Below are 27494 nucleotides of genomic sequence, written 5' to 3' on the forward strand. Positions count from 1 at the left end.
TAACTTGTAATACCAACGGCCACCACCAGATGGCGCCAGCTCACACATCTGGTGGTAATAACTTGTAATACCAACGGCTTACCACCAGATGGCGCCAGCTCACAAAAAAAACCTGACCTGGCGCCCGGGATTTGACGAGCCCTGGGCTATAGGTACCCCAAGAACTATGGTAGTTTTGGCATAAACCAGAATAAAAACCGTTTATTTGAACAATATAGGCTTTTGTACACTTGAGAAGGAGGTCACTCACCACATTAACAATTACCCAAATATTTACCCAAAACATCACACAATGGTTTATCCAACAAGGTACTGCTGACACATGGCTAATATCACAGTGGATCCTTAACGCGGTTGTATACCCGCAATTTTTTATTTATTTTTACACCTGTAAGGCAAAAGCCATAATCAGCTAGTATGCAACGCATACCTTGGAACGAGGGAGATGTCATCTTTCCTCGGCGTGTCTTCCGGTTATTGCCGCTCCAGCGCTGTGATTGGCTGGAGTGGCGATGTCGTCACTCCTGCACATGCGCGAGGAAGACTTCTCTCCAGCAAGGTCCGGCGGCTGCCGGCCCTTTAGCCGAGGATCCCCGCTGCACATGTGCCGCTGCAGTCAGCGGCGCATTTCGGGGGGAATATCTCCTAAACCTGTAATATATATGCATGCCTCACTGTGTCCATGCCTCACTGTGCCCATGCCTAGACTGACGTTTAACATGGGAGTCTATAGAAGGGATGTCCGGCTTTGAAAAATCGGTGCTCCTCAGCCGTAGGTCCCCCAGACAACAAACTTTGGACACTTGTAGAGGAGAAATTGCGATATATGTGTGCCAAGTCCTGGGTCCAGGGGACCTACAACCGGCCGGTACCGGGTCCCCAAAATAACCAGAGAAATTACCGTTTAACATGGGAGTCTATAGAAGTGGTGCCCAGCTTTTAAAAATCGGTGCTCTCCGGCCGTTTGTTGTCCCCCGACAACAAACTTTGCACACTTGTAGAAAAAGAGTGGGGCTACATGTGTGCCAAGTTTGGGCTCCAGGGGACCTACTGCCAGCCGGTACCGGGTCCCCAAAGACCAGGCGATCAGGCGCAAAAAGGTGACTCGAGTATACGCCGAGGGGGGCATTTTCAGCACACAAAAAATGTGCTGAAAAACTCGGCTTATATTCGAGTATATACGGTACTTACAATAAACACATTATGGCAGGGGGCCCCAGACTGGTGGCTTGCAGATGATATCAACATCAGCTATGAGTCCCAAGCTGGCATAGACCATCATGGCCTTTTTTAATAACGTCCTTTTGCATTACATAACAGAACATTTTCCTAAATGCTTGTAGCTCCCTCAAATGCCAGGGCCCATAGTCGGTAGGCAAGAGGCTAGCATTCAGTCCCCTCCAAAAGTCTCTGTCCCGGGTGAGTCTATCACAACATCCCCCTACTAAAGTCTCCTGGCCACACACTAATTGGAGGAAAGTTCAAAACTAATCGTAGAAAGTATTATTTTACTGAAAGGGTAGTCGATGCTTGGAATAAACTTCCAGCAGAGGTAGCGCGTCAGTCAACAGTAAGTGGATTCAAACATGCTTAGGACAAACATAGATCTATACACAGATAAAAAGTTAAGAAAAAATAAATAAAAATTATATATATATATATATATATATAAATAAATAAATAAATAAAAATATATAAAAATACAAAACATCTATTAAAAAAAAAAAAAAAAAAAAAAATTCTGACACCACTTTTCGATGTTTCTACATCCCAGGTGGTTTAGGGGATATCTCCATCACACTGCAAGTTAGCTGCCGCCAGCTGCAAGAACCAGGGAGAGACAGCCGACCCCTGATGATGTAACAAGAGAAGATCGCAGTGTGGGAGCCGGCGCCAGGCAATGGAATGGTGGTTTACATCAAACAACATTGATTTCACTGGGTGTTGGAGTATGTTTTTAGAGGATAACCCCGCGGGCAAGGTAAGGGGAAAGAAAAAAATAAATGCGCAGATCAAATAAATCTTTTGCCTTTTACAAAAAAAAAAAAACGTGCATGGAGAAAGAAGCTCCTATATTTGCTGCAGAGCATATTTAAATAAAATATTTAAAGAAGTTGTAAACCCGCATCAAAAATTTATTTATTTTTTTCTCCTGCAAGGCAAAAGTCATAATGAGCTAATATGCACCGCATATTAGCCTCTTAATGAAATACTTACCTCGGAACGAGGTGTGTAGAACTTACCTGGTCCACGCCGAGCGAGATATCATCTTGACTCGGCGTGTCTTCCGGGTATCGCCGCTCCAGCGCTGTGATTGGCTGGAGCGGCGATGACGTCACTCCCGCGCATGAGCGCGGGAGATTTAAATTCGGCAAGGTCGGGCGGCGGGCGGTCCTTTCGCCGTAGATCCCCCCTGCGCATGCGAGGGGAATATCTCCTAAACTGTGCTGAAGAATGTTGATATACATAGAATCATGGAAATGCCCAAAAAAGATTGTGAGGGGGTTAAATCGAGATTACGATTAATCATGCAGCTCTACTATCTAGGCTGAATGTTTTGTACATGTTGGTCCACCCTCCATCCGTATGAAGTCGCACATTATTACAGCGGTCAGTCTTATTTCCAACACTTGTAGGCACACAACTTTTGTCATCCCTCTGCTTGGGTCAACTCTTCTAAACAAAGCATTTACTGTACATATTCGAGTATAAGCCGAGTTTTCCCCCCTCGGCTTAGGTCCCCTGGCACACATGTAGCCCCACTATTCCTCTACAAGTGTGCAAAATTTGTTGGCCAGGAAGCACCGATTTTTCAAAGCCGGGCACCCCTTCCATAGACTCTCATGTTAAATGGTCATTTCTGTGGTGACTTTGGGGACCCGGTACTGACCGGTCATAGGTCCCCTGGACCCAGGAACTTGGCATACATGTAGCCCCCTGGCACACATGTAGCCCCACTCTTCCTCTACAAGTGTGCAAAATGTGTTGTCCGGGGGACCTACAGCTGGGGAGCACTGATTTTTCAAAGCCGGGCACCCCTTCCATAGACTCTAATGTTAAACGTCAGTCTAGTCATGGACACAGTGAGGCATAGTGAGGCATGCAGATGGACACCTTAGGCTTATACTTGAGTCAATAAGTTTTCCCAGTTTTTTGTGGTAAAATTAGGTGCCTCGGCTTATATTTGGGTCGGCTTATACTCGAGTATGTACGGTACTTTTTTCCTGGTCCTAACCTGCCTTAGAAATTTTGTTTTAAAAAAAAAAAAACCTTATCTGAAATAATTTCTACTGCCGATGGGAAAAAAAAAAAAAATGCATGGGCAATAATTTTACAGGAAAAATACATCTCTTTGCCCTTGCCACCTATAGGCACGTGCTTACTCTGCTTAATTGTCTATTCACTCCAGAGCAATTATATGAGCTTATCAGATTCATTCAGAATGGATCACCCAGATATGACGAATACCATTCTGTTATATGAACTGGGGACATGGCACCTTACATAACAGTGATGGCGAACCTTGGCACCCCAGATGTTTTGGAACAACATTTCCCATGTTGCTTAACTACACTGCAGAATGCATGAGCATCATGGAAAAATGTAGTTTCAAAACATCTGGGGTGCCGAGGTTCGCCATCACTGTTATGCCTACGATTTTACGCAAGTATACCATCAATGTAGCTGACATTAAAAATGTTTGACTTGACATGAGTATTGGAGTGATACAGTATAACTCTACTGAAGGAAATTATATCAATTCTAAAAAAATAACAGATAACGTACTTTGCTCAATGTCTTAATGAATGAATAATGACAGAAAAAGTGAAGGAACATTATTCATCAATAAGGCTTCATGTACACGGGAGGTTTTAAAACCTCTCGTAAACGATGAAAATTGACATCTAGTAACCAACGTTTCAAACTATCCGTTGTGCCGCGTTTGCGAGTTACCGTGTTTACAAGCGGTCACAAGCATTTGGTGTTTCAAATGCCTCTGAACATGCGTCCTGAATGCATTTTTTTGCTTTAAAAAAAAATAAAATAAAATGCTTCTAACCTCAACTGCCTGGATAAGATAACAGAGGAGAGTTCAGGGACAGCTGAAAAAAAAACGCCCAACTCCTCCTAAATGTCCATGAGGCCTTAGGAGAACTCAAGAAAATGGTGCCTTAAAAGGGCAGAAATGACCGCCACTGATATCTACATTTAAAGTTTGGGCTAATTTATGACAACTGGAGTAGAGGAACTTGGAGGGTTTTATCTTCAACAATTTTCTGGAATCCTCAACTCCCAACCTGAGTTTTTCCGACACCCCAAAAACTTTGATTCTCATTGCGGTCTTGTGAACTGCAATCTGGGGAATGCAGATATCATACACAAACGTTAACTCCAGAGGTACACTTAAAGCGGAGTTCCACCCAAAAATTGAACTTCTGCTTTTCGGAACCCTCCCCCCCTCCGGTGTCACATTTGGCACCTTTCAGGGGGGAGGGGGGTGAAGATACCTGTCTAAGACAGGTATTTGCACCCACTTCCGGGAATACTCTCCTGCGGCAGCCCTGCCCCTACCAACACCCCCACCCCCCCGGTGTCTTCTGGGAAACACACTGTTCCCAGGAGAGAGCGGGGACCAGTGACCTCGTGCATACGCAGTAGGGAACCGGGCAGTGAAGCCGCAGCGCTTCACTTCCCGATTCCCTCACAGAGGATGGTGGCGGTTGCAGCCAAGGGACGAGCGATTGCTCGGTCTCGGCTGTCGACATTGCAGGAGCGCTGGACAGGTAAGTGTCCATATTTGAAATGCCAGCAGCTGCAGTATGCAGCTGCTGGCTTTTAAAAAAAAAAAAATTTGCGGAACCTCCGCTTTAATGCTTCAAATACTACAACACAAAAACATCTGCTGGCTCTTTGTTACTTGGTCTTCTCACATTGAACACATACAAACCAAACACTTTAATAAAGACAACATGCTCCACTTACAGTGGACCTTCACTTCAAAAAAATGCTTTGCACCATTGTAACACCCCTGTCCCCCCTTCCTCCCCAACACACACACACAATCGAATAAGTAATTTTTTTTTCATGCTTTAGCCCTTGTCTTTTTTCCCGCCTAGGCAAGAATGCGATGAACCCTGCTTCCTTATATCACATGTCACATATCCCAGGGTTCATCGACTTCCACACTGGCTGGATAAGGCGGAACCTATCGGTGTGTCATCAGAGGCCAACTGGCGGTGCCGGAGTAGTGGATCACAACAGATCAAGGCTAGATTTGCGGGTCATGTGAGTAGGTTTATAGTGGATGAGCCAGCAAAAAAGTGTAAGAGGAGTATATTAAAAATAAACCCATCTCGAGGGTGAAGTATCTTTTGAAGCGCATTGTTTGACAGGTGTAACAGGCGCCAGACACACCTCCAGGCTGCAGTATCACCAACAGTCTAACGTAACGGTGTAGCCCTGAAAGAATTATAGTTATGTAATAACATACATTTATTTATTTTTTTTCAGTCACTTGAGCTCAATAAAAATGCCGAGGTGATTAGTTCTTTAAAGCCGGGGAGGGGCTGTCCTTTAGCTGTACATTACCTGACACCCCTTCCAGACTTTACTGCGTCTGTCTCATAAAACCAGGCCTTCAGCCTGCGTTCGTCACTCATTTTACACACACTCTTAAAAAGGAAGATTCTCTAGTAAACTATAAGTCATCCAGCTTTTAACCCTCTAAGTGTGCCATAACCACCTGCTAAGGTTTCATGTACACAGTGGCACGAGCAATGCAAAGGGCACTAATGAGGGGCAAAGTGCCACCACTGCCTTCAAACATGGGTCTTGGTGGTTGAACCTCAATTAGGCCTCTGTTTTAGATGGGGCCCGGCCTGGGTCTGGGGTGGTTTCTGCCGCCACATTACTGCTAATCAGTGTAGATCAGGGGTCTCAAACTCAAATTACCCGAGGGCCACAAGACAAGTTTTCATATGCCATGGGGGGCTGCATGCAAACTTTCAAACTTCAAAAACAACAGTACTGGTGTCAGCGAACACATTATTAACCCCCAGCACTGGTGTCAGCGAGCGCATTATTACCACCAGCACTGGTGTCAGCGAGCGCATTATTACCACCAGCACTGGTGTAAGTCAGGGTTTGACAAATTTGCTTGGAATCTAGGAGCCAGCTATAAAAGTTAGGAGTCAGAAAACGCACCCCGTCCCGACGAGCTTGCGCAAAGAAACGAACACATACGTGAGCAGCGCCCGCATATGTAAACAGTGTTCAAACCACACATGTGAGGTATCGACGTGATTGGTAGAGTGAGAGCAATAATTCTAGCTCCTCTGTAACTTAAAACATGCAACCTGTAGATTTTTTTAAACGTCGCCTATGAAGATTTTAAAGGGTAAAAAAGTTTGTCGGCATTCCACAAGCGGACACAATTTTGAAGCGTGACATGTTGGGTATGAATTTACTCGGCGTAACATTATCTTTCATAATATTAAAAAAAATGGGGATAACTTTACTGTTGTCTTATTTTTTAATTAAAAAAAGTGTAATTTTTTCCCAAAAAAGTGCGCTTGTAAGACCGCTGCGCAAATACGGCGTGACAGAAAGTATTGCAATGATCTCTATTTTATTCTCTAGGGTGTTAGGATAAAAAATATATATAATGTTTGGGGGTTCTAATTAGAGGGAAGAATATGGCAGTGAAAATAGTGTAAAATGACATTAGAATTGCTGTTTAACTTGTAATGCTTAACTTGTAATACCAACGGCCACCACCAGATGACGCCAGCTCACATCTGGTGGTAATAACTTGTAATCCCAACGGCTCACCACCAGATGGCGCCAGCTCAAAAAAAAAAAAAAAAATGTTTTTTTTTTTTTTTTTTGCTCCCCTCACTTCCACCCTGCCTGAGGGCCATTTATAACTGGTCCGCGGGCCGCAAATGGCCCGCGGGCCGGTACTTTGAGACCACTGGTGTAGATGGTAAACACGAAGAGGATTTACTGCAGAATAACACAGTACAGGGCCGACGCAGAGGACAGATGAGGACACATGGGGCGTCTCTGCAGTGGCCCTACGTTTCCCTGCATAGTTCTTCTATGAATACGTTTTAGAGAAAACATCTATCTCTGCTGGTGTCTTTTATACCTGGGCAGTAATGTGAGGGGTCCCACTCCATAGTTCATATTAAGGCCCCTATATGAGAAGCAATACTGTTTAAGGTAATACCACGGAGGTTGGCTGTTCAACACAGGTTTCACTCAGAGAATGTCCTGCACTCTCAATGAATGCAAAGGGGTTTACTAAAACTGGTGCAAAATATGGTGCAGCACTGCATAGAAACCAATCAGCTTCCAGGTTTTGTCAAAGCTTAATTAAACAAGGTGAAGTTAAAAGGCGGATTGGCTACCAGCTGCACCAGATTTTGCATTCTCCAGTTTTAGCACATCAACCCCAAAAGTGTTCTCGGACTTGACAAGGTGGAGAGATGGGCACAGTAATATCACAATCTCCAACTCGTCCCCATCAAAGAACACTTTGCATTCATTGAAAAATAGAAAATGTTCTCTGAATGGTGCCCCACGCAGAACAAGTGACCTCCCCTTTTCAGTAAGCAACAGGGTAGCTTCACGGCACAGGACCTGAAAACTAGAGGCAATCGCTGTAGAAGCATTGGTACCAGCAGCGGTTTCCAGCTTCTACAGGTATCCCACAGATATGGCGCATTACTGTACATAACTGTGCAAAATTTGCCATACCCGTAATTCAGCTTTAATCACATAAGGATTCAAATGAAGGGAGAGCCACAAAAAAAAAAAATGCACCACCCACCTGGGACTGTGGCAGACCATAGAAATTTCTGAATGTTAAAGCTGGTGACAGTTATTTGCATATTTAAATTTAATTGGCCTAAGTTGTTGTCATAACTTACATTTTTCAACGGTTGGCACGTGCGGGCACCTATATAAAGAATTTAAGGTGCGTAGTAGCCACTGCTGGCGGTCGATCAGTAAGAACAAGCATCCCACCCTCCCGCCCAACGTTGTGGTCCTTTTTTTTTTTTTAGATGGTTTTGTCCTTTTCTTCTGAAAGGGGGCAGATCTTCATATATAGAGGAGGTCTTGTATTACCTTGAGCGGTCATGTCTGAGTTAAAGTTATATTGTAATAATTACGTTTATGAGTTGGAATGTGTTATCTTATATGAAGAATTGGTTATGTATTTGAATGGTTTGGTTAAATTAAATACCAATATTAAAGGGTCGCAGCCATTTCAATCCATTTAAAAATAAGAGAGTCCTTTCCTTATTTTAATGGGTTTTGTTTATTCTTGGTAGAGGTTCTACCTATGGTCCAGCCTATGGTCCCATTATGATTTTTTATCTCAGAGGGCCTCTGACCACCATTAAAGCGGAACTAAACCCATTGATTTAAAAGTTTCATTTCCGGCACGTGCTCTGTACCAAACTCAGACCATCAAACGGTTGGTGTCATAACTGATCACATGTGCAGCACCATGACAGTTGAAGATCAAACAGAGACTAAGATGGCAGCTTCCTTGGCTGAAAACAATAGGAGGGTTTAGTTCCGCATTAGGTTGTCAGTTGATCAAAAAAATATAAAAATTAATGGATTTCCCCACCCACACATTTGAGTTTAATGGGGGAATCCTCCCTGCTGAGCTATTGTATTCTATCTGTGGGACTCCACCACTGCCAGAATACACTGATCAGCACTGTAGCCTATTGGCTGCAAACACTGATCAAGTGAAAATATATCAGCAGTCCTGTTCAGGAGGAAAACGATCACTAGATTAACTTCCTCTTGTAATGGTCAGCCTTGCAATCCCTCTTGTAGTTTCACAACAGCCGGAGGGCCACAGGTTGAGCAGCCATTACCTATACGATGTGCAATTACGAAAGTAGCCAATGTGAAGTAAGCTTTTATTGACCACATTACATTCCACTTCTGTATGCCGACAACTGATTTGACGATCTAGTTTCCCTTACATATCGCTTTGCATTATGTTATGCAACACAGCTCTTGGACCTTTCCAGATTTCACAAGTGAGGGAGCCGATGTCCATGACAGCTGGAGAGCCACGGGTTAACATTCTCCTCCGTGGTTGTGTCGGTTTTAATATCTCCAAATTAAAAAACAAACAAGAGCCACACCTCTGGTGTCATCCTTTCTCTGAGTCACAGGGATATGGGACCAAGAAATATGCATGCTTTATTTCCTAGAGGAGGAGAAAACTGGGCTGACCACGCCGGGTACAGGAAAGGAAACCCCATCCCATGTAGTATATTATATATATCCATCCTTCAAGCCTCGTAAATAGTGCCCTGGGCACCTTGTAACTGGGCCGATCACAATGGTATTCTTAGCCCTCCCTCATCTGCCTTACAAGTGGCTTAGGAGGCTTGTCTGCACTGCTCCGCATGGTGCATAAAGCTCAACTCCAGGTATGATCTTTATTGTATACTTAACATTGGTCCAGTTTGCACCAATGTAAGTATGCATATCCCATACCTGGTGGTCCCCTGTGGAAGCTGGATCTTCCGTGTCTTGCTCTTCCCCTCTGCACAATGACCACAGGGGGTCACTCGCTCGGCACTGCCTCCATTCACAGGACGCTTTGTATCCTTTTTTCAATGAATACAAGGAGTACAGTCATAAGCTGGCCATAGACAGTTTGAATCTCCACCGGCTCAGCGGGGACCGGCCATGATTCAAACCAAGTATGGGCAGGCCGATTACCCAATCCATCGATCAACTTGGGTACAACCAGCATGTTGTTTTTTTAGGGTGCGATTATTGGCAGCCTCTAAAAATAATCTCTGTGTTCTCCTGGCAGGGACGGCTCAATGCAACCCGCCACCCCTAACGCTCCAGGGGAGGGATTCCTCCATCAACACTATGTTGATGGGGGAATCAAGCGATTTGCTTTCCTGCAACCATGGGTTAAAAAGAAAATGATAACATCTATGGCCAGCTTTAGAACACACTTGATCACAATGGAAGATGCTTAAAGCACAACTCCGGGCACAAGAAAAATAAATGAGCCTTGCAGTTGCCCTCCCCCACACCCAAGAGGGTTAATTGCTTGCTAAGTTTAGGGGTACAGGGATAAGGAGTAGGGCTCATTCACACATGCAAAGGAGGCAGTAAGAGCAGGTAGTTGAGCCGTGGTTTTACTGTCCCCCAACCGTCCAACTAAAGAAGGTCATGCACACAGCAAACATTATACTGCATGTCACAGTTGGCAGGCACATCCACCGCTGGCTGTGGCTCTTTTAAGTGTATGGGGCCATCATGCCACAACTGCCCTGCCACTGCGTACAAAGCATGTGCTTGTTGCATGGTGGTTCAGACTTTTTAGGGTTAAAACGGGTGGGAAGGAGGCACAATGTTGCCTTCTCACTGTCTGTTAAAGGACCGCTGAAGAGCAATCCACTGCAGACCACTTTTTAGAGGGGTAGCAAGTGCTGCCCCTCTAAAAAGGACAAGTCCTGATACTGAGCCCACACTGGTGCCCTGCACAGCGCAGATAAGTGTGGTTTCTCTGCATTTTTGCCACGGGATTTATATTAGGTTGTGCACTAGGAGTTAATCAAAAAAGGCTGCATGCAGGACTTTTGGTGCATTTCCAGAAAACAAAGCAAAAACACGCAACATTATAGAAGTTAATGGGATCAAGGATTAAAACGCAGAAAAAACGCACAGAAACCACGCATAGCCAAGATGCAGCCCACCAGTGTGAACCCAGCCCTATAGCATACTCCTTATTCCTGTAGACTCCCTTCCATCCATACCATTGGTCCCTCTCTAAGACCTGGTTCACATTAGTGTGACTTCTGATGCCACTTGAGTCACACAGAATCACATGATGCAGCTGCAATCCAACTTTGTGGAAGGCTCTTGTTCTACTTTGGTGCAATGCAGTGCGATTTTGTGGTCCATAGACTTTAATGTACATTTTTGTTGCATTTTTTTCCTCACAAACAGTTGTAGTGGTAGTAGTTTCAATCCATAAAATCGTGTCCAAAAACGCACAGCACTAAAAAAAAAACGCATAGCAATCGCAGAACACTCACACAAAAATTGCACAGCACCTGCAATGCATGATCGCACCTCAAATCGCATTCAAAACTTTCCGCACTAATGTGAGTGAACCAGGCTTAAGGCGTTGTCAGCTCCTCCACAAACAACATAGGGTTAATAGCCCTGGATTGTACGCAATGACGTCGAGGAGAGAAGAGGAAAAGGAAGTCGGAGTACAGCCTCTTCATTTCTCTCTGGACCCGACACACATTTAACCCTTGCAGTGCAGAGGGACCCCTCTACAAGGGATTTTCACCCCGGAGTTGGGCTTTAATAAACAGTGTAAAGGTTTTTGGAGCGACAGGCAAGGATAGAAGGCGGAGTCAGTGGAATGAGCAATGACATCACACCTGGAATATGTTTATCTTTACTCATCGGGGAAGTACAAAAATGTGTTGCATTTATAATCATTTAAAAAAAATATTACTTTATTTTTTTTTTTAGGTATTTTATTAGTCAGTTAACAAAACAAGTATTGGACAAGCAGTTATTACACCGGCAATTATCGGCAAGCTATAAATCAGCGTCTCATCCTTTCCAACCCAGATTTTTGTATTCTCCTGCCCACTAACTGATGATAATAATAATAATAATAATAATAATATCCTTTCATAGGTTACCTATGTGCCTCCAAGGCATATTCAGCTGTAGAAGCAGTAAGGATTGTAGGCTGTAATACATGTTAGTGGAGGCCCACCTACACAACACAGCGATATAAACAGAAAACACACGAGCCTCTACTTTGAATCGCATAGCTATTCATTGGGCGAAGCTGGAATGTACATTCGTCCTGTGCAAAATGGAGCAAATCGAATGTTCTCAGGCTACTTCCTTTTACAGGTCATTTATAATAGAGTGTTTGGGAAAATACCACATTATGGCCACTAGATGGATCTGAAGACCATAAAAAAAAAAAAAAAAAGTATTTCCTGTGATCATTAGCCCAATCTACCATATATACTCGAGTATAAGCCGACCCGAATATAAGCAGAGGCACCTAATTTTACCACAAAAAATGGGAAAACGTATTGACTCGAGTATAAGCCTAGGGTGTCCATCTGCGTGCCTCACTATGTCCATGTGTATGCCTCACTGTGCCCATGACTAGACTTATGTTTAACATGGGAGTATATAGAAGGGGTGCCCAGCTTTGAAAAATCAGTGCTCCCCGGCCGTAGGTCCCCCAGACAACAAACTTTGCACACTTGTAGAGGAGAACTGGGGCTATATGTGTGCCAAGTTCTGGGTCCAGGGGACCTACATCTGGCTGGTACCGGGTCCCCAAAATTACCAGAGAAATTATCGTTTAACATGGGAGTCTATGGAAGGGGTGCCCGAATTTGAAAAATCAGTGCTCCCCGGCCGTTGGTCCCCCAGACAACAAACTTTGCACACTTGTAAAGGAGAAATGGGACTATATGTGTGCTAAGTTTGGGGTCCTGGGGACCTACGGCCGACTGGTACCTGGTCCCAAAATTTCCGGAGATCAGGTGCAAAAAGGTGACTCGAGTATAAGCCGAGGGGGGCATTTTCAGCACACAAAAAAAATGTGCTGAAAAACTTGGCTTTTACTTGAGTATATACGGTATATAGAATTTGCCCAGGCGATTTTATTATACAATACTTGAATGAAGAACATTTGACCTGTAGAGGAATATGCCTGAGAACGTTTGATTTTGCCTCATTCACGCAGAACAAATGTACATGCCAGTTTCACAGGAATATAGGGGAATTCTTCCAATGGGGACACTAGTTCAGGTGACAAGCAGGGATTCTCACACTTTAGGGGGACTTCCTGCTTTGGCTATGGGACAGGAAGTGAAGAGAGATTTCAACCAATGGAACACAGATGGCAAAAAAAGTAAAAACTGATGGGGGAAATAATCTATTTGATTACTCTTTTCAAAATGAAAAAAAAGTTTAGCCTTTAGTTCTACAGGAAAAAAAAATAATAAGTGAAATACTGCGTTTTCCTGTGTGATCATAACCTAAAGAGTTTCATTACGTAAGCAAGTGATTTCACTCATATCGCTATGGATTGCTCCTGTACAAATGTCACCAATGCTCTGATCCTTGCCTTCCCGGACCTTCACCTCTATACACACTCCTCTGCTTCTTGTGGTATGTGTGACCTAGGAAAAATCCATACCTCCCCTAAGTGGTCTTGGACAAAGAGCGGACACTTCTCAAGACTCCATCGTCTCATCTCACTAAGATGCACGATCCACCATAACATTATGACCACCCACCATATACCATAGAGGCATGGACTAGACCTCTGAAGGTATGCTGCAGTATCTGGCAGCAAGCAGTCAGTAGCAGATTCTTTAAGCCCCCATTCACATTGACTGCGGCTTTAAAATCGTGTAACTTTATCGAAAAATCACACGATTTCAAAGTCGCATTTGTCAGTGCGACTTTGAAGACATCTGTGCAGCCTAATGCACAGATGTCTATTCAAGTTACACCCGAAACCGCCAAAAGTAGTGCATCGATTGGGCCCCCCCAAGGTTGGTGTCGCACCGTTTTGAACAGTGCGATTGTTGGCAATAGGATGGGGCTTATCACGCAATATGACCTGTAAAATCACATGACAAGTTGTTCCAATGTGAACATTGGAACAACTCGCTCCCCACCGGCCTCATTGAGCCTCATCCGTCGATGACCATGTCACTGGCACATTGGTTCTCCTTCCCTGGACCACTTTTGGTCGGTCCTGACCACTGCAGACCAGGAACATCCTAAAGGAGCTGCAATTCTGAAGTTGCACTGACCCCGTTGTCTAGACATTACAATTTGGCCCCTTATTTAAAGTTGCTTACGCTTGCCAATTTTTCTGTTTTCAAAACTTCAGGGAGGACAAGATGTTCACTTGCTGCCCAATATATGCCACGCACTTTCAGGTGCCATTGTCATGAGATGTCATTTACTTTACTGGTCATAATGTTATGGCTGATCAGTGCATGACGGATGCACGAGTTGTCATAACCATCACTATTTTCCGTATTATTTTTATAATTATTACTGTATATACTCGAGTATAAGCCAAGTTTTTCAGCGCTGAAAATGCCCCCCTCTCGGCTTATACTCAAGTCACCTTTTTGCGCCTGATCTCCTGGACTTTGGGGACCCGGTACTGGCCGACTGTAGGTCCCCTGGACCCTGGCACACATATAGCTCTACACTTCCTCTACAAGTGTGCAAAGTTTGTTGTCCGGGGGACCTACGGCCAGGCAGCAGTGATTTCTTTAAAGTCGGGCACCCCTTCTATAAACGCCCATGCTAAATGGTAATTTCTCCGGTAACTTTGGGGGACCCCGTACCAAACTTGGCACACATGTAGCCCCAGTCATGTGTGCAAAGTTTGCTGTCTGGGGGCCCTACGGCCGGGGAGAACCGTTTTTTTAAAGCCGGGCACCCCTTCTATATAATCCCATGTTAAAACGAAAAGTCTAGTCATGGACACGGTGAGGCGTGAGGCATGGACACGGTGAGGCGTGAGGCATGGACACGGTGAGGCGTGAGGCATGGACACAGTCACCCTAGGCTTATACTCGAGTCAATACGTTTTCCCATTTTTTGTGGTAAAATTAGGTGCCTCGGCTTATACTCGATATACATTATTATTATTATACTACATTTTGTGTGTAAGTTATTTTCAGTCCTCTGAACAGCTAAATGACACACTTTGGGGGACCTTCTGCTACCAATGCCAGTACGGGGAATCCACATGACGCCGTGCCAATGTTTAGCCGTGCCAACCTTTAGCCATGCCAACCTTTAGCCATGGCTGTTACCATTGTTTGCTTTCCTTTAGTGGACCCTGACCGTTCTTCATACGTTTTCTAGCATGAAGAAACCAAACTAATACAAATTGCAGAAAAATGATGTCAATGTGAAGAATTCAAGATCGGCTTCCTTCTGCAGGACCTGGGGGCTCGACGTCTACCTGGAACTTCCTGTTTTGTTGCAGAAAGCGAGTCCAGAGGCGAAGGATACGAGTTGGAGAACACAGACTGCGCTGTCAGAAGGAAGCCTCTCCTGGGAGAGAGCAGGAGGCGGAGGGATGGAGAGGTACATGGGAGCGTTTCTGGAGGAAGGGTCACTCTTGGCCGACGTTCACACTGGTGCCGCTGCACGGCGATGCATTTTTCAGTGATTTTTTTGCAGTGCGTTTCTCTGCACATTTTGCACGCTTCATGCATTTTTTTGTAGGTGAAGAAGACTACACTTTATACACAAAACTTTGCCCCAAATGCACTAAAAGAACATGCACACGCTGTATTGAAGTCTATGGGGCAAAGATTGCACTGCGCCAAAAGAAGCACGACAGTAAACGGAGTAGAAAACGCATATATATAAAATGGGGGGCGTAGTAAAAAGATAGGGTGTAAAATGTCCTAGGACAGACGAACCTTGGCACCTCAGATGTTTTCGAACTACATTTCCCATGATGCTCCACTACACTGCAGAGTGCGTGGCATCATGGGAAATGTAGTTCCAAAACATCTGGGGTTTCAAGGTTCCCCATCACTGTCCTAGGAAGAGAACTTTCCGGGGGGCAGATTTCTACTGGGAGGAGGGGTCATTTATGTTTCGAGGGTAAGCATGCAGATTAGCGCTTAGTGTTTTTGTGAGGGGGACTTTTGCCAACACATAACACTCATAAACCCTGGGGGAGCACAATTTGGCATGTTTGCCCTGGGCTCTAGGTGACATGCCAAACTGCCCCCCCAAGACGTATGGGCAGTATATGTCAGCAAAAATCCTCCCCCACAGAAAAAAAAAAAAGTGAGCACTAATCTGCATGATTACCCTCTAAGCATAAATTTCCTCTCCATCCCCCCTGCGGAAATCCCCCCCTCCCAGCTAAAATCTCCTCTCTACACAAATCAACCCCCCCCCCCCAAAAAAAATAATAATCACTCCTAGCACAAATCCTCTACCCCTCAAATCTCCCCTCCGAGTACACATCCTCCCACCCACACCAAATCCCCCCTCCCAGCACAAAGTGACAAAAACCAATTGGAAAATCGACTTTGGTGCAGCCGGATGGTGCAGACAGGACCAGCCAAACACATTTCTGCCGATTCAGCAGGAATCAGCCAAAACGCAATCCACATGAAGCCAGATCTGCTAGGATCTCTAGGGATCAAGAGATTTATGACAGGTAGGGGTAGGTGGAGGTCGGATCGTAGCCGAATCTGCTTCATCTGTCATTTATTACATTTTACCCGGCAACTATGGATAAGAAATAAAATAAAATCCCTGTGCTCACAATTAGGACGGGGCCATACTAGGATTAAAATTCAGCTGGGACCCCCAGAATCAGAATTTCGATCCATGTATGGGCGGGCTGGTTGTACAGAAGTGGATATACATCCTGCATTCAGAGGCTGCTAAACACCCCCATTGGATGCAGCCACATTCTGTGCTATGGCCACATACAAAATGGTGCGACTTTGCATATTCTATAGAGACACATGGAAGTCACACTGCAAATTGCAGCAAAGTAGTACAGGAACTTTTTCCAAAAAATCGCACTGGTGCTGAGTTGCATTGATTAGAGCGAACACCGTTGAAAACAATGTGATTTCCCTTGTTATCCAATTCTGTGTGACTCAAGTCGCACTCATGTGAACCAGACCTAAAACCAACACATATGGGGTCAATATGAAAAATATGCCTTAGGCTGGGTTCACACTACGGTTTTCCCGTCCGTCAGCCGCATACGATTTCAGTATTGAAAACGTACGGGCCCGGACGGGAAAACGTAGAGATAGACAATGCATTGCAAATCGTATGCACTCGGATGCATCCGGGTGCGTACGATTTGCTGGCAAAACGTTTTTTAAACGTACGCAAAACCGTGTTCAACCACGGTTTTGCGGTCGTTTTTAAAACAGTATGGCAACCGCATACGTTTTCCTTTAACATTAATGTTAATGGAAAACGCACATATGTGCGGTGCCATACGTTCCCGTCCGTTTCAGCCGCATACGTTTTTTCATATAAATCGTATGCGGCTGACGGACGGGAAAAACGTAGTGTGAACCCAGCCTTACATTGGTAGTCAATGGAAGGAATGCCCCCCACCCCGACAATGGTGGTCAGAATATCACCCCAACGGCTTTTCACACTGATCAGTTTTTGATGCGCGTTTGGTGTTTAGAAAAAAATAAATAAAATTGCACGAAAAATGTATCACTTTAAAACCTATGGAACTCTTTACACCAGTGTGCTGCAGGTGCCGTGCGTTTTTAAAAGTCCTGCATGCTGCATTTTTTTGTGTATGTTTAAAAAACGCACCTCAATATTGAAATGAATGGTAAACACATAACACAAAATGCACCACGCTTGTGTTTTGGTGCACCTTTTTTTTTCCCCCCACATCTGGGCATTTTGAATGACAGGAAGAATCACCACGATTCTGCCTGCAATTTCAAAACGCTCTGGTAAGATGACAAATCTGACCAGAGGCGGCTCTCTAATTGGGCAAAGAAGGCGGTCACCTAAGGCCTCGCGGCCTCCTAATTTGCCTGATGTATGTGATAGAATGGAAGAGAATGTCCCCGGGCAGTGTCCCCAAGCTGGCAGGGTGAGCGGGCCGGGCTGGTAAAGGATTACCGTCTTTCGTATAGAGCGCTGCAGACGAATTGTAGAGGTGGAGGCGGAACTACCGACCGCTGCTGAACATGCCAGGATGGTAGGGGCGGATTGGGGGGTGGGGGGCTCATGGATTTTTCTGATGCCTTGTAAAAATGGCATTCTTTTTTTTTATTTCTTGAATTATTTTTGCCATTGTGGGTGTGATTGGGGCCTCATGTATAAGTTTTGCCTAAGGCCTCACAAAGCCTAGAGCCGCCTCTGAATCAGACAATGTGAATTTCAGATTTTATTCATGTTAATGCCACCTAAAAACGCAGTGTGGTCCTGCCGCAATTGTCACGCGATAAATTGTCTATGCGACAAGCTTCACCTTGTTTTTTGGTGCCATGAATGGCATCTGAAATTCGCCTTTTGCGATTTGTCATTTTACCACAGCGTTTTGAAATCTATCCATACCTGGGGTTCCATTAACAATTGATCGCACCGCAAGTGTGACCCGCAATAGCTGCGTGTTTCTGAAACTTTTCTAAACGCACAAGGGGAGCGCAGCCTAACAGACACTCTAAAAAAGGTAATTGGTGTCATGCTGCCGGCTTTGCCAAGTGGCGGTGTCCCCGAAACTATGCCGGCGTCAAATAGGAGACAGCCAGGAGCCCCAAACAACCTCCTGAGAGGCCCTGCTAGAGATCGACTGCTATACAGGAGATCTAGAAACACTCCAATATACACAGAATTCTATTCTAAGGTCTCCCAACTCCTCCAGGCATCCAGCAAAACATCCCAGCCATTCATAAATCTGTCATTACTTGGCTACACACGGCCCGCCGCCCAACCTCCCACCACCACAAGTCACCACATGACACTCTACTGTCACCAGTAAATAGCAATTGGACTCTGTCCAGCTCTGGACATCCGTCTCCTGCGATCTGCCCGAGATCTCCTCTATACACCATACACTGAGGGATCTGCCCGAGATCTCCTCTATACACTATGGGATCTCCTCTATACGCCATACACTGTGCGATCTGCCCGAGATCTCCTCTATACACCATACACTGAGGGATCTGCCCGAGATCTCCTCTATACACCATACACTGAGGGATCTGCCCGAGATCTCCTCTATACACCATACACTGAGGGATCTGCCCGAGATCTCCTCTATACACCATACACTGAGGGATCTGCCCGAAATCTCCTCTATACACCATACACTGAGGGGACCTGTGCAATCTCTTGTGTACACTGAGGGATCTGTGCAATCTGCCTGCAATCTCCTCTATACACCCCACACTGAGAGGACCCATGCAATTTACCTGTGATCTCTTCTATACACTGAGGGATCTGTGCGATCTGCCTGCGATCTCATTTATACACCCCACACTGAGGGGTCTGTGCGATCTCCCCTATACACTGAGGGATCTGTGCAATCTCCCCTATACACTGAGGGGTCTGTGCGATCTCCCCTATACACTGAGGGATCTGTGCAATCGCCCCTATACACTGAGGAATCTGTGCAATCGCCCCTATACACTGAGGGATCTGTGCAATCTCCCCTATACACTGAGGGATCTGTGCAATCTCCCCTATACACTGAGGGATCTGTGCAATCTCCCCTATACACTGAGGGATCTGTGCAATCTCCTCTATACACTGAGGGATCTGTGCAATCTCCCCTATACACTGAGGGATCTGTGCAATCTCCCCTATACACTGAGGGATCTGTGCAATCTCCCCTATACACTGAGGGATCTGTGCAATCTCCCCTATACACTGAGGGATCTGTGCAATCTCCCCTATACACTGAGGGATCTGTGCAATCTCCCCTATACACTGAGGGATCTGTGCAATCTCCCCTATACACTGAGGGATCTGTGCAATCTCCCCTATACACTGAGGGATCTGTGCAATCTCCCCTATACACTGAGGGATCTGTGCAATCTCCCCTATACACTGAGGGATCTGCGCAATCTCCCCTATACACTGAGGGATCTGTGCAATCTCCCCTATACACTGAGGGATCTGCGCAATCTCCCCTATACACTGAGGGATCTGCGCAATCTCCCCTATACACTGAGGGATCTGCGCAATCTCCCCTATACACTGAGGGATCTGCGCAATCTCCCCTATACACTGAGGGATCTGCGCAATCTCCCCTATACACTGAGGGATCTGTGCAATCTCCCCCTATACACTGAGGGATCTGTGCAATCTCCCCCTATACACTGAGGGATCTGTGCAATCGCCCCTATACACTGAGGGATCTGTGCAATCTCCTCTATACACTGAGGGATCTGTGCAATCTCCTCTATACACTGAGGGATCTGTGCAATCTCCCCTATACACTGAGGGATCTGTGCAATCTCCCCTATACACTGAGGGATCTGTGCAATCTCCCCTATACACTGAGGGATCTGTGCAATCTCCCCTATACACTGAGGGATCTGTGCAATCTCCCCTATACACTGAGGGATCTGTGCAATCTCCCCTATACACTGAGGGATCTGTGCAATCTCCCCTATACACTGAGGGATCTGTGCAATCTCCCCTATACACTGAGGGATCTGTGCAATCTCCCCTATACACTGAGGGATCTGTGCAATCTCCCCTATACACTGAGGGATCTGTGCAATCTCCTCTATACACTGAGGGATCTGTGCAATCTCCTCTATACACTGAGGGATCTGTGCAATCTCCTCTATACACTGAGGGATCTGTGCAATCTCCTCTATACACTGAGGGATCTGTGCAATCTCCTCTATACACTGAGGGATCTGTGCAATCTCCCCTATACACTGAGGGATCTGTGCAATCTCCTCTATACACTGAGGGATCTGTGCAATCTCCCCTATACACTGAGGGATCTGTGCAATCTCCCCTATACACTGAGGGATCTGTGCAATCTCCCCTATACACTGAGGGATCTGTGTGATCTCTATACACTGAGGGATCTGTGTGATCTGCCTGCGATCTCTTCTATACACCCTACACTGAAGGGACCTGTGTCTGGGCAGATGAAGGACTAACACTCCCAGCATGCCTGACACTCCCGATCATCCTGAGTAGGAGAGACATTAGGACATGCCAGGCTGGGGCTAGTAATAGACGTCGGTGTCAGAGTAGCAGACATGCCTGAAGATCTTACACGTCTCCTGTGATCTTGGCGTGTGTGGGGGGTGTTATTCTCTGTCATCCTCGTCTAATGAGCCGTGATGTCAGCACTTATTATTAGTCCCAGTGATGAGAACATTTCCCAGAGGATTAGCATACTATAAACCTTACTCATGGATGGCAATTCTCAATGGGGCTCTCAGCTCAACCCTTCCCCATCAAAAGCCGCATACACACCATACAACTTTTCTTCCATTTCCTTTAGATTTACCTTCAACTATGTAGTGCAAGGGCCTGACTGATTGCATACAAAGTGAAAGTGTTTAGGTTTGACCTCATATTATACGGTTTTGGTGAATCTAAAAGGAAATTGTATAGTGTGTATCCAGCTTAATAGTGGCCATACACACTACAATTGTAGTAAGGATCGCAGAGATTGTACAATCTCATTCACATTTACCAAGGACAAACCTATACAAGTCATTCCATTTCTAACCAATCACACAGGCCCTTACATGACATAGTTGTTGGTAGATCTAAAGGCGATTGATCAGATTATCAAAACATCACCCAACCGCAATCTTCATACAATCACTGCGGTGGATGATGAATGTTCACTACAGGCAATCTACACCGCACATTACTGACACTGATGTCAGAGCTTTGATGTGGTCACACATCTCCAAAACAATGTCATTGTCCCTGTGTTGTAAGGCGATACCAGTGTCAGGACATGGCCATCCAGTGCCCAGGGCAAGGGTGCCAAACTGCACCCCCTACCTTAGAGTCAGGACGCCCACATCCCTGCAATAATCCATTGTGCCCAGGCAGCCCCTGTCCCCTCTTGCCTACCACTTGTCCCCGGCCCTGGCAGACACACAAATATTTGGTGGAAAAATAAGATGTTTGTACACCCAAACAGTAAAACATTGGAGATTTGCTTAGATCTTAGATAGCGCTGGCCATACTCTATACAATCTGATTGTACAATCTGACTAAACGGCATGGAAACCGTTTCTGTTCACATTTCTGGAAACGTGTGAAAACACACAAAAAAAACGTGTGGCGTCTGTGGTTCCGTTACTTCTGAATATCCCCCCCCCCCCCCAAACGTGGGGAGCAGTTGTGAAAGAATGGTACTTCAGCTTCTTTGATGGGTTTGTAGTGTGACAAACAGACCATTCATAAAATGGGTGATCGGGCGCCGCAAAAAAAACGTGATCGCTCAGGTGGGAGGGCAGCCCTATGGTAAGCAAATCCATATAGATCTCTCTCTCTCTCTCTACTGAGATTTATATATTATATATATATATATATATATATATATATATATTTTATTAATAATAATAATAATAATATTAATATAAATAATAATACATTTTTTTATAATATTAATAATAATAATAACAACAACAGATATGATAAAAAAAAATCTAAGTGTGTATGGTCACTCTAAGGCTGACCATAGACATAGAGAGATTATATATATATATCTATCTCTCTATCTATATCTATCTATGGTCAGCCTTTGATTTTTTTTTTATCATATCTGTTATTATAATAATAATAATAATAATAATATTATTATAAAACAAATGTATTATTATTTATTATATATATATATACACACACACATACACACACACACATATATACACACATATACACACACTTTGATTTTTTTTATCAGATCGATTTGTTCAAAGTGATAATAATCAATATCCATAAACTTCCCTCCCGGCCAATTTCCATCAGATTTGATCATAGAGAGACGATCGGCCAGGGAGGAAATCTATTGATCCCGTCGCATCTCAGCTGATTTGGTCACAAATTCTATCGAATCGGGAGGTTGTCCAGTGGAAAACAGGGATATGATTTTATAACTTATCCAATTATTGATCGGATTCCACTCTGTGGGTGTGGCATATTGATTGGGTTATTGATTGGTTATTCTTTTTGTCTCTTTTTATTGATTGGTTATTCCTATAGGCAGAGATGGATCAGGGAAGAACTTCTCAATGTGTGTGTATGGGCTCCCCCATTACACTCCAGCTGAGATCTTCAATCACAGACCTGCGATGATCAATAAAAGAATGAACACCCTCCTCCCGATCCTGTGGGGACCTACCTAGGAGCAGCAGCATGACTTCCCCGGCAGATGACAGCACCATACTCCAGCCGATCCCGAGTCCGCCCTCCGACTGTCACTCTTCTGCAGCCGGCCGACTCACCTCCTTCCAATTATAGGGAACACACATCCATGGGACAGTCCAAAACAACCCGATCACTGCACACGATCGCTGCCCGATCCCAGCAACACGATCCCCCCTGATCCCAACACAGGATCTCCGACTGATTCCCTCCGATCACTGCCCGATCCCAGCGCAGGCTCCGGCCACCATCCTGGAACTGGGATCTCAGTGACACCTTGTTGTGGAGGTAAGTCTCATGGCGTCAGGTGTGTGGACAGATCGGGGTGTCAGTAGATCTCATCCCCCCACTGGAGCTCCTTCTCCTGATCTGCCTGTCCCGGCGGAGAGCTGAGTGCTGCAGGTGAGCAATGAGAGAGATTTGCTCCAGAGAGCTGAGCTGTCCGGGGGCCCCGCCCCTCTCCCAGCTGTCACACTACGCTCCGCCATGGAGGCGCTATTGTCACCCAACTGTCCCATTCTGATCAATGGACACCATCATCACTATACAGACCGAGAGAGGACACGTCCGATCACTTGCTGGACACACTTTTCCTCACACTTTTTGTTTACAAGTTTAAAACAGTATATTTTGCTAGAAAATGACCCCCAGAGACCCCCCCCCCCCCCAAAAAAAAGTATAATGTTTGGGGCCCAAACATTATACTTTTTTTTTTTTTTGCAAAGACCCTAGGGAATAAAATGGCGATCAGTGCAATTATTTATGTCACAGTATTTTGAAAATTATTTTTTTTGGGAGGGGGGGGAATACAGTTTAAAGATTAAAAGAAGAAGAAACGAAACACAATATATACACCCGATTTTTTTTTTTTGTAAATTGGGAAAGATGATGGGCCAGATTCACAAAAGAGATACGACGGCGTATCTCCTGATACGCCGTCGTATCTCTGTTTCTAACTATGCGACTGATTCATAGAATCAGTTACGCATAGATAGGCAGAAGATCCGACAGGTGTAATGAACTTACACTGTCGGATCTTAGGATGCAGTACCGCGGCCGCCGCTGGGGGGAGTTCGCGTCGTAAACCAGCATCGGGTATGCAAATTAGCACTTTCGGAGATCCACGAAGATTTTTCCCGTTGTTACGTCGTCGCGAGTGTTAGATTTCCGTCGCAAAGATAGGGCACCTTTAACATGGTGTAAAAGTACTCCACCATGTTAAAGTATGCCTGTCTTTCCCGCGTCGCTTTTGAATCTTTTTTAAATCTTTTATTTTTCCTGGCGTAAATCTTTTTTCACGTCGCGATTCACAAAACGTTGGCGCGTTGTAATTTCGCGCAAAGCACGTCGGGAAATTTGCGACGGGAGCATGCGCAGTACGTCCGGCGCGGGAGCGCGCCTAATTTAAATGGTACCCGCCCCATTTGAATTGGGCCACTTGCGCCGGACCTGTTTACGATACACCACCGCAAATTTCTAGGTAAGTGCTTTGTGGATCGGGCACTAACTCGGAAAAATTGCGGCGGTGTAACGTAAACCGGTTACGTTACGCTGCGCCCGCTGTACGTGAATCTGGCCCGATGTTACACCAAGTAAATAGATACCCAACATGCCACACTTTAAAATTGCGCAGGCTCATGAAATGACAACAAACTATGGTACTTAAAAATCTCCATAGGTAATGCTTTAAACGTCTTTACGGGTTACCTCCAACGTTCGCGGCGATACCTCACATGTGTGGTGCAAACGCTGTCTACATATGAGGGTGTGACTTACGCATATGTTTGCTTCTGCGCACAAGCATGGAGGGATGGGTTTGTCAGCCTTCTTGTATTAGCAATAAAGTAAAAAAAAAAATATATTATATAAAACAAACTAACAAAAAATATATACTTTTTTTAAACGCGCTGGGTTGAACAAAAAAAAAGCAAGCAGTGTGTACCAGGCCTCCGGTCATATATATATATATATATATATATATTTTTTTTAACTTAAAATTATTTACCTAACATATTCCCTTAAACTTAAACGTACTAACCGCTCCCCAATCGATCAGCCAATCGTAGTGATCACTTGCCTTTTATCTTGCATGTCACTTTCTGTCCGTTTTCATTGCATGTGTGGGCATCAGATGCCCAGTTCCTGTTTCTTCCCTGTTTACGGTGGAGAGGTGCATGCTGGGTAACCAGCATGCACCTCTCGATCTCGCGCATGCACAGTAGAACGGCGCTCTTATCGCAGTTGTTTGTTTTAGTTGTCATGACAATGGGCGGTGACAGAGGTACGTCCAGCCCCGTTGTTATGACAACGCTGATAACAGAAGCCACAGTCAAATAAAACTCCTAAGGGCTTTGTGCCCTTTTTGAAAATGGCGCTGTGATCCACCTCAATTACGTCATTTCCTTTATTGTAATAACGCAATTTTTCAGCAGAGTTAAGCGCACAGACTCCTGGGAAATGATGACACTCATTTCCCAGGAGGCCACTCGGCATAGGTATAGGAGAAGACATACTTGCTATTCTGCCTAGAAACAACGTTTTAGAGGCATGTAAAAAAATTTTTTTCTAAGGGCTCTTTCACACGTCAGCTCAGTTTTTTAGATCAGTTTTTTTTTCATCAGTTGATCCGTTTTTCCATCAGTTTTTCGTCCGTTTTTCGTCCGTTTTCCGTCCGTTTTTCATCAGTTTTTCCGTCAGTTTTTCCATCCGTTTTTTCTTTTTTTTTTTTTTTTTTGGGGGCTTTTTACATATTTTGATGAAAAACGGATGTTAGCGGATCGGATGGTAAACGGATCATCCGCTAACGTCCGTTTTTCGTCCGTTCCGTTTTTTTGACGGAAGAAAAATAGGGTTTTCTTCCGTCCAAAAAAACGGAACTTAACGCAGACGGATGCTAACGGACGTTAGCGGATGCTCATCCGCTAACGGACGTTAACCCATAGGGAAGCATTGCGGTCCGTTAACGGACGTCCTAAAAACGGACGAACGGAACGGACGTGTGAAAGAGCCCTTATATTGCTTAAAGGGTCACTAAAGGAAATTATTTTTTTTCTTTAAAATAATAAACATGTTATACTTCCCTCCACTGTGCAGTTCGCTTTGCACAGAGTGGCCCCGATCCACGTCTTTTGGGGTCCCTCGGCGGCTGTATCTGTCCTCCCCGCAATTACTCACCACAGTCATGAGAGAGCTCGCATGGTGGTCAGTAATTGCGGGCAAGCTCCTGTGATCAGGGCCGCCATCAGGAATTATGGGACCCCTTACACAGCTTCAGGCATGGGCCCCCTGGAGAAGAGAACCAGGGGGGGGGGGGTCGTCTGAAATTGAGAAGCGGGGGAGCTTCCGCGAATTGAGAAGCGGGGGGGGGCCTTTACAAAAAAATAAGAAATAAAGAAAAATATATATAAAAAAGAGGGGTAGCCATCCGGGGCCCTGGGGACCTCTGGCGGGGCCCTTTAATAAAAAATATATATATATAAAAAATAAAAGAAATAAAAAAATATATAAAAAATATATTTTTTTTTTATAAAAAAGGGGGGTTGTCATTCAGGGCCCTGGGGATCTCCGGGCCCCTGGGGACCTCCGGACCCCTAAAATAAAAAAAATTGGCCCTTTAATAAAAAATAAAATAAAAATATATATTTTTTTATAAAAAATAAATAAAAAAAAGGGGGGGTTGCCATCTGGGGCCCTGTGGGCCTCCGGGCCCCTGGGAACCTCTGGACCCCTAAAAAAAAAAAGAAAAAATGTTTTTTATTTTTTTATTTTTTTTAAAGGGGGTTGCCATCCGGGCCCCTGGGGACCTCCAGGCCCCTTACAGGTGTACTGCCTGTACCCCCCTGATGGCGGCCCTGCACCCACCTCTAAAATAAAAGAAAATATATAGGTATGTTTCCGATAGAATTTTTTTCCTTTTGTATTAACAGTTATATAACAGCGTATGCAGTAACTTTTACCAATTTGAGGTGATATGTCCTGAACTTTTGGCATATGAATAATCTTGAGAATATGATGCCCATTTTAGAAACATACTTATTTACATTTTTTGCTCATTTAGGATTGGGAGTGACACTTAAGTCTTGTGCCTCAATTTGGCACCTTTGGGCTTGTTTGGAGCAAGTGAGGTGACCTTATCCCACTGTGCGCCCTGTTTTTCTTCTTCTGGGGGGCTGTCTCTGCCATTGCCTGGATGCTTGCCGACTTAGCCACGAGTCTATATATATGGTGACGGGTATGATATGTATGCCATACAGTTAATGTGTTTTCCGGTTTTGTATAAATATGTAATTTAAAGCAATTATGCATAATTTTGAAATATGTTTATCTGTGTTACATACAGTGTGACTCCACGCGGACATTGGCCCCTGACTAAGGGACAAGGTCTCGAAACGCGTAGGGCTCGATTGAACCATTGTGGACAAGTCACACACCAACGCATCAATTTTGATTTTAAAATTTTTGTATTAATTGTTAAATAAACTTTTACCATTATTACTCCTTTTGTATTTGAGTTGTTACCG

General features: G+C 44.7%; 1 protein-coding gene across 1 annotated transcript in view; it reads right to left on the minus strand.

Moving 5' to 3' along the window:
* The window catches only part of TGFA (transforming growth factor alpha), a 96707-nt gene extending 73294 nt beyond the window's left edge, over window positions 1-23413 (minus strand). Inside the window, exon 1 of the mRNA XM_040345875.1 lies at window positions 22952-23413. Within this exon, the coding sequence (XP_040201809.1) occupies window positions 22952-22994 (43 nt within the window). The 5' untranslated portion in view covers window positions 22995-23413. The remainder of the gene's footprint in view (window positions 1-22951) is intronic.
* Window positions 23414-27494: the final 4081 nt, after the last annotated feature.

This window comes from Rana temporaria, chromosome 3 (assembly GCF_905171775.1).
Source record: "Rana temporaria chromosome 3, aRanTem1.1, whole genome shotgun sequence".
In the NCBI taxonomy this organism is placed as follows: domain Eukaryota; kingdom Metazoa; phylum Chordata; class Amphibia; order Anura; family Ranidae; genus Rana; species Rana temporaria.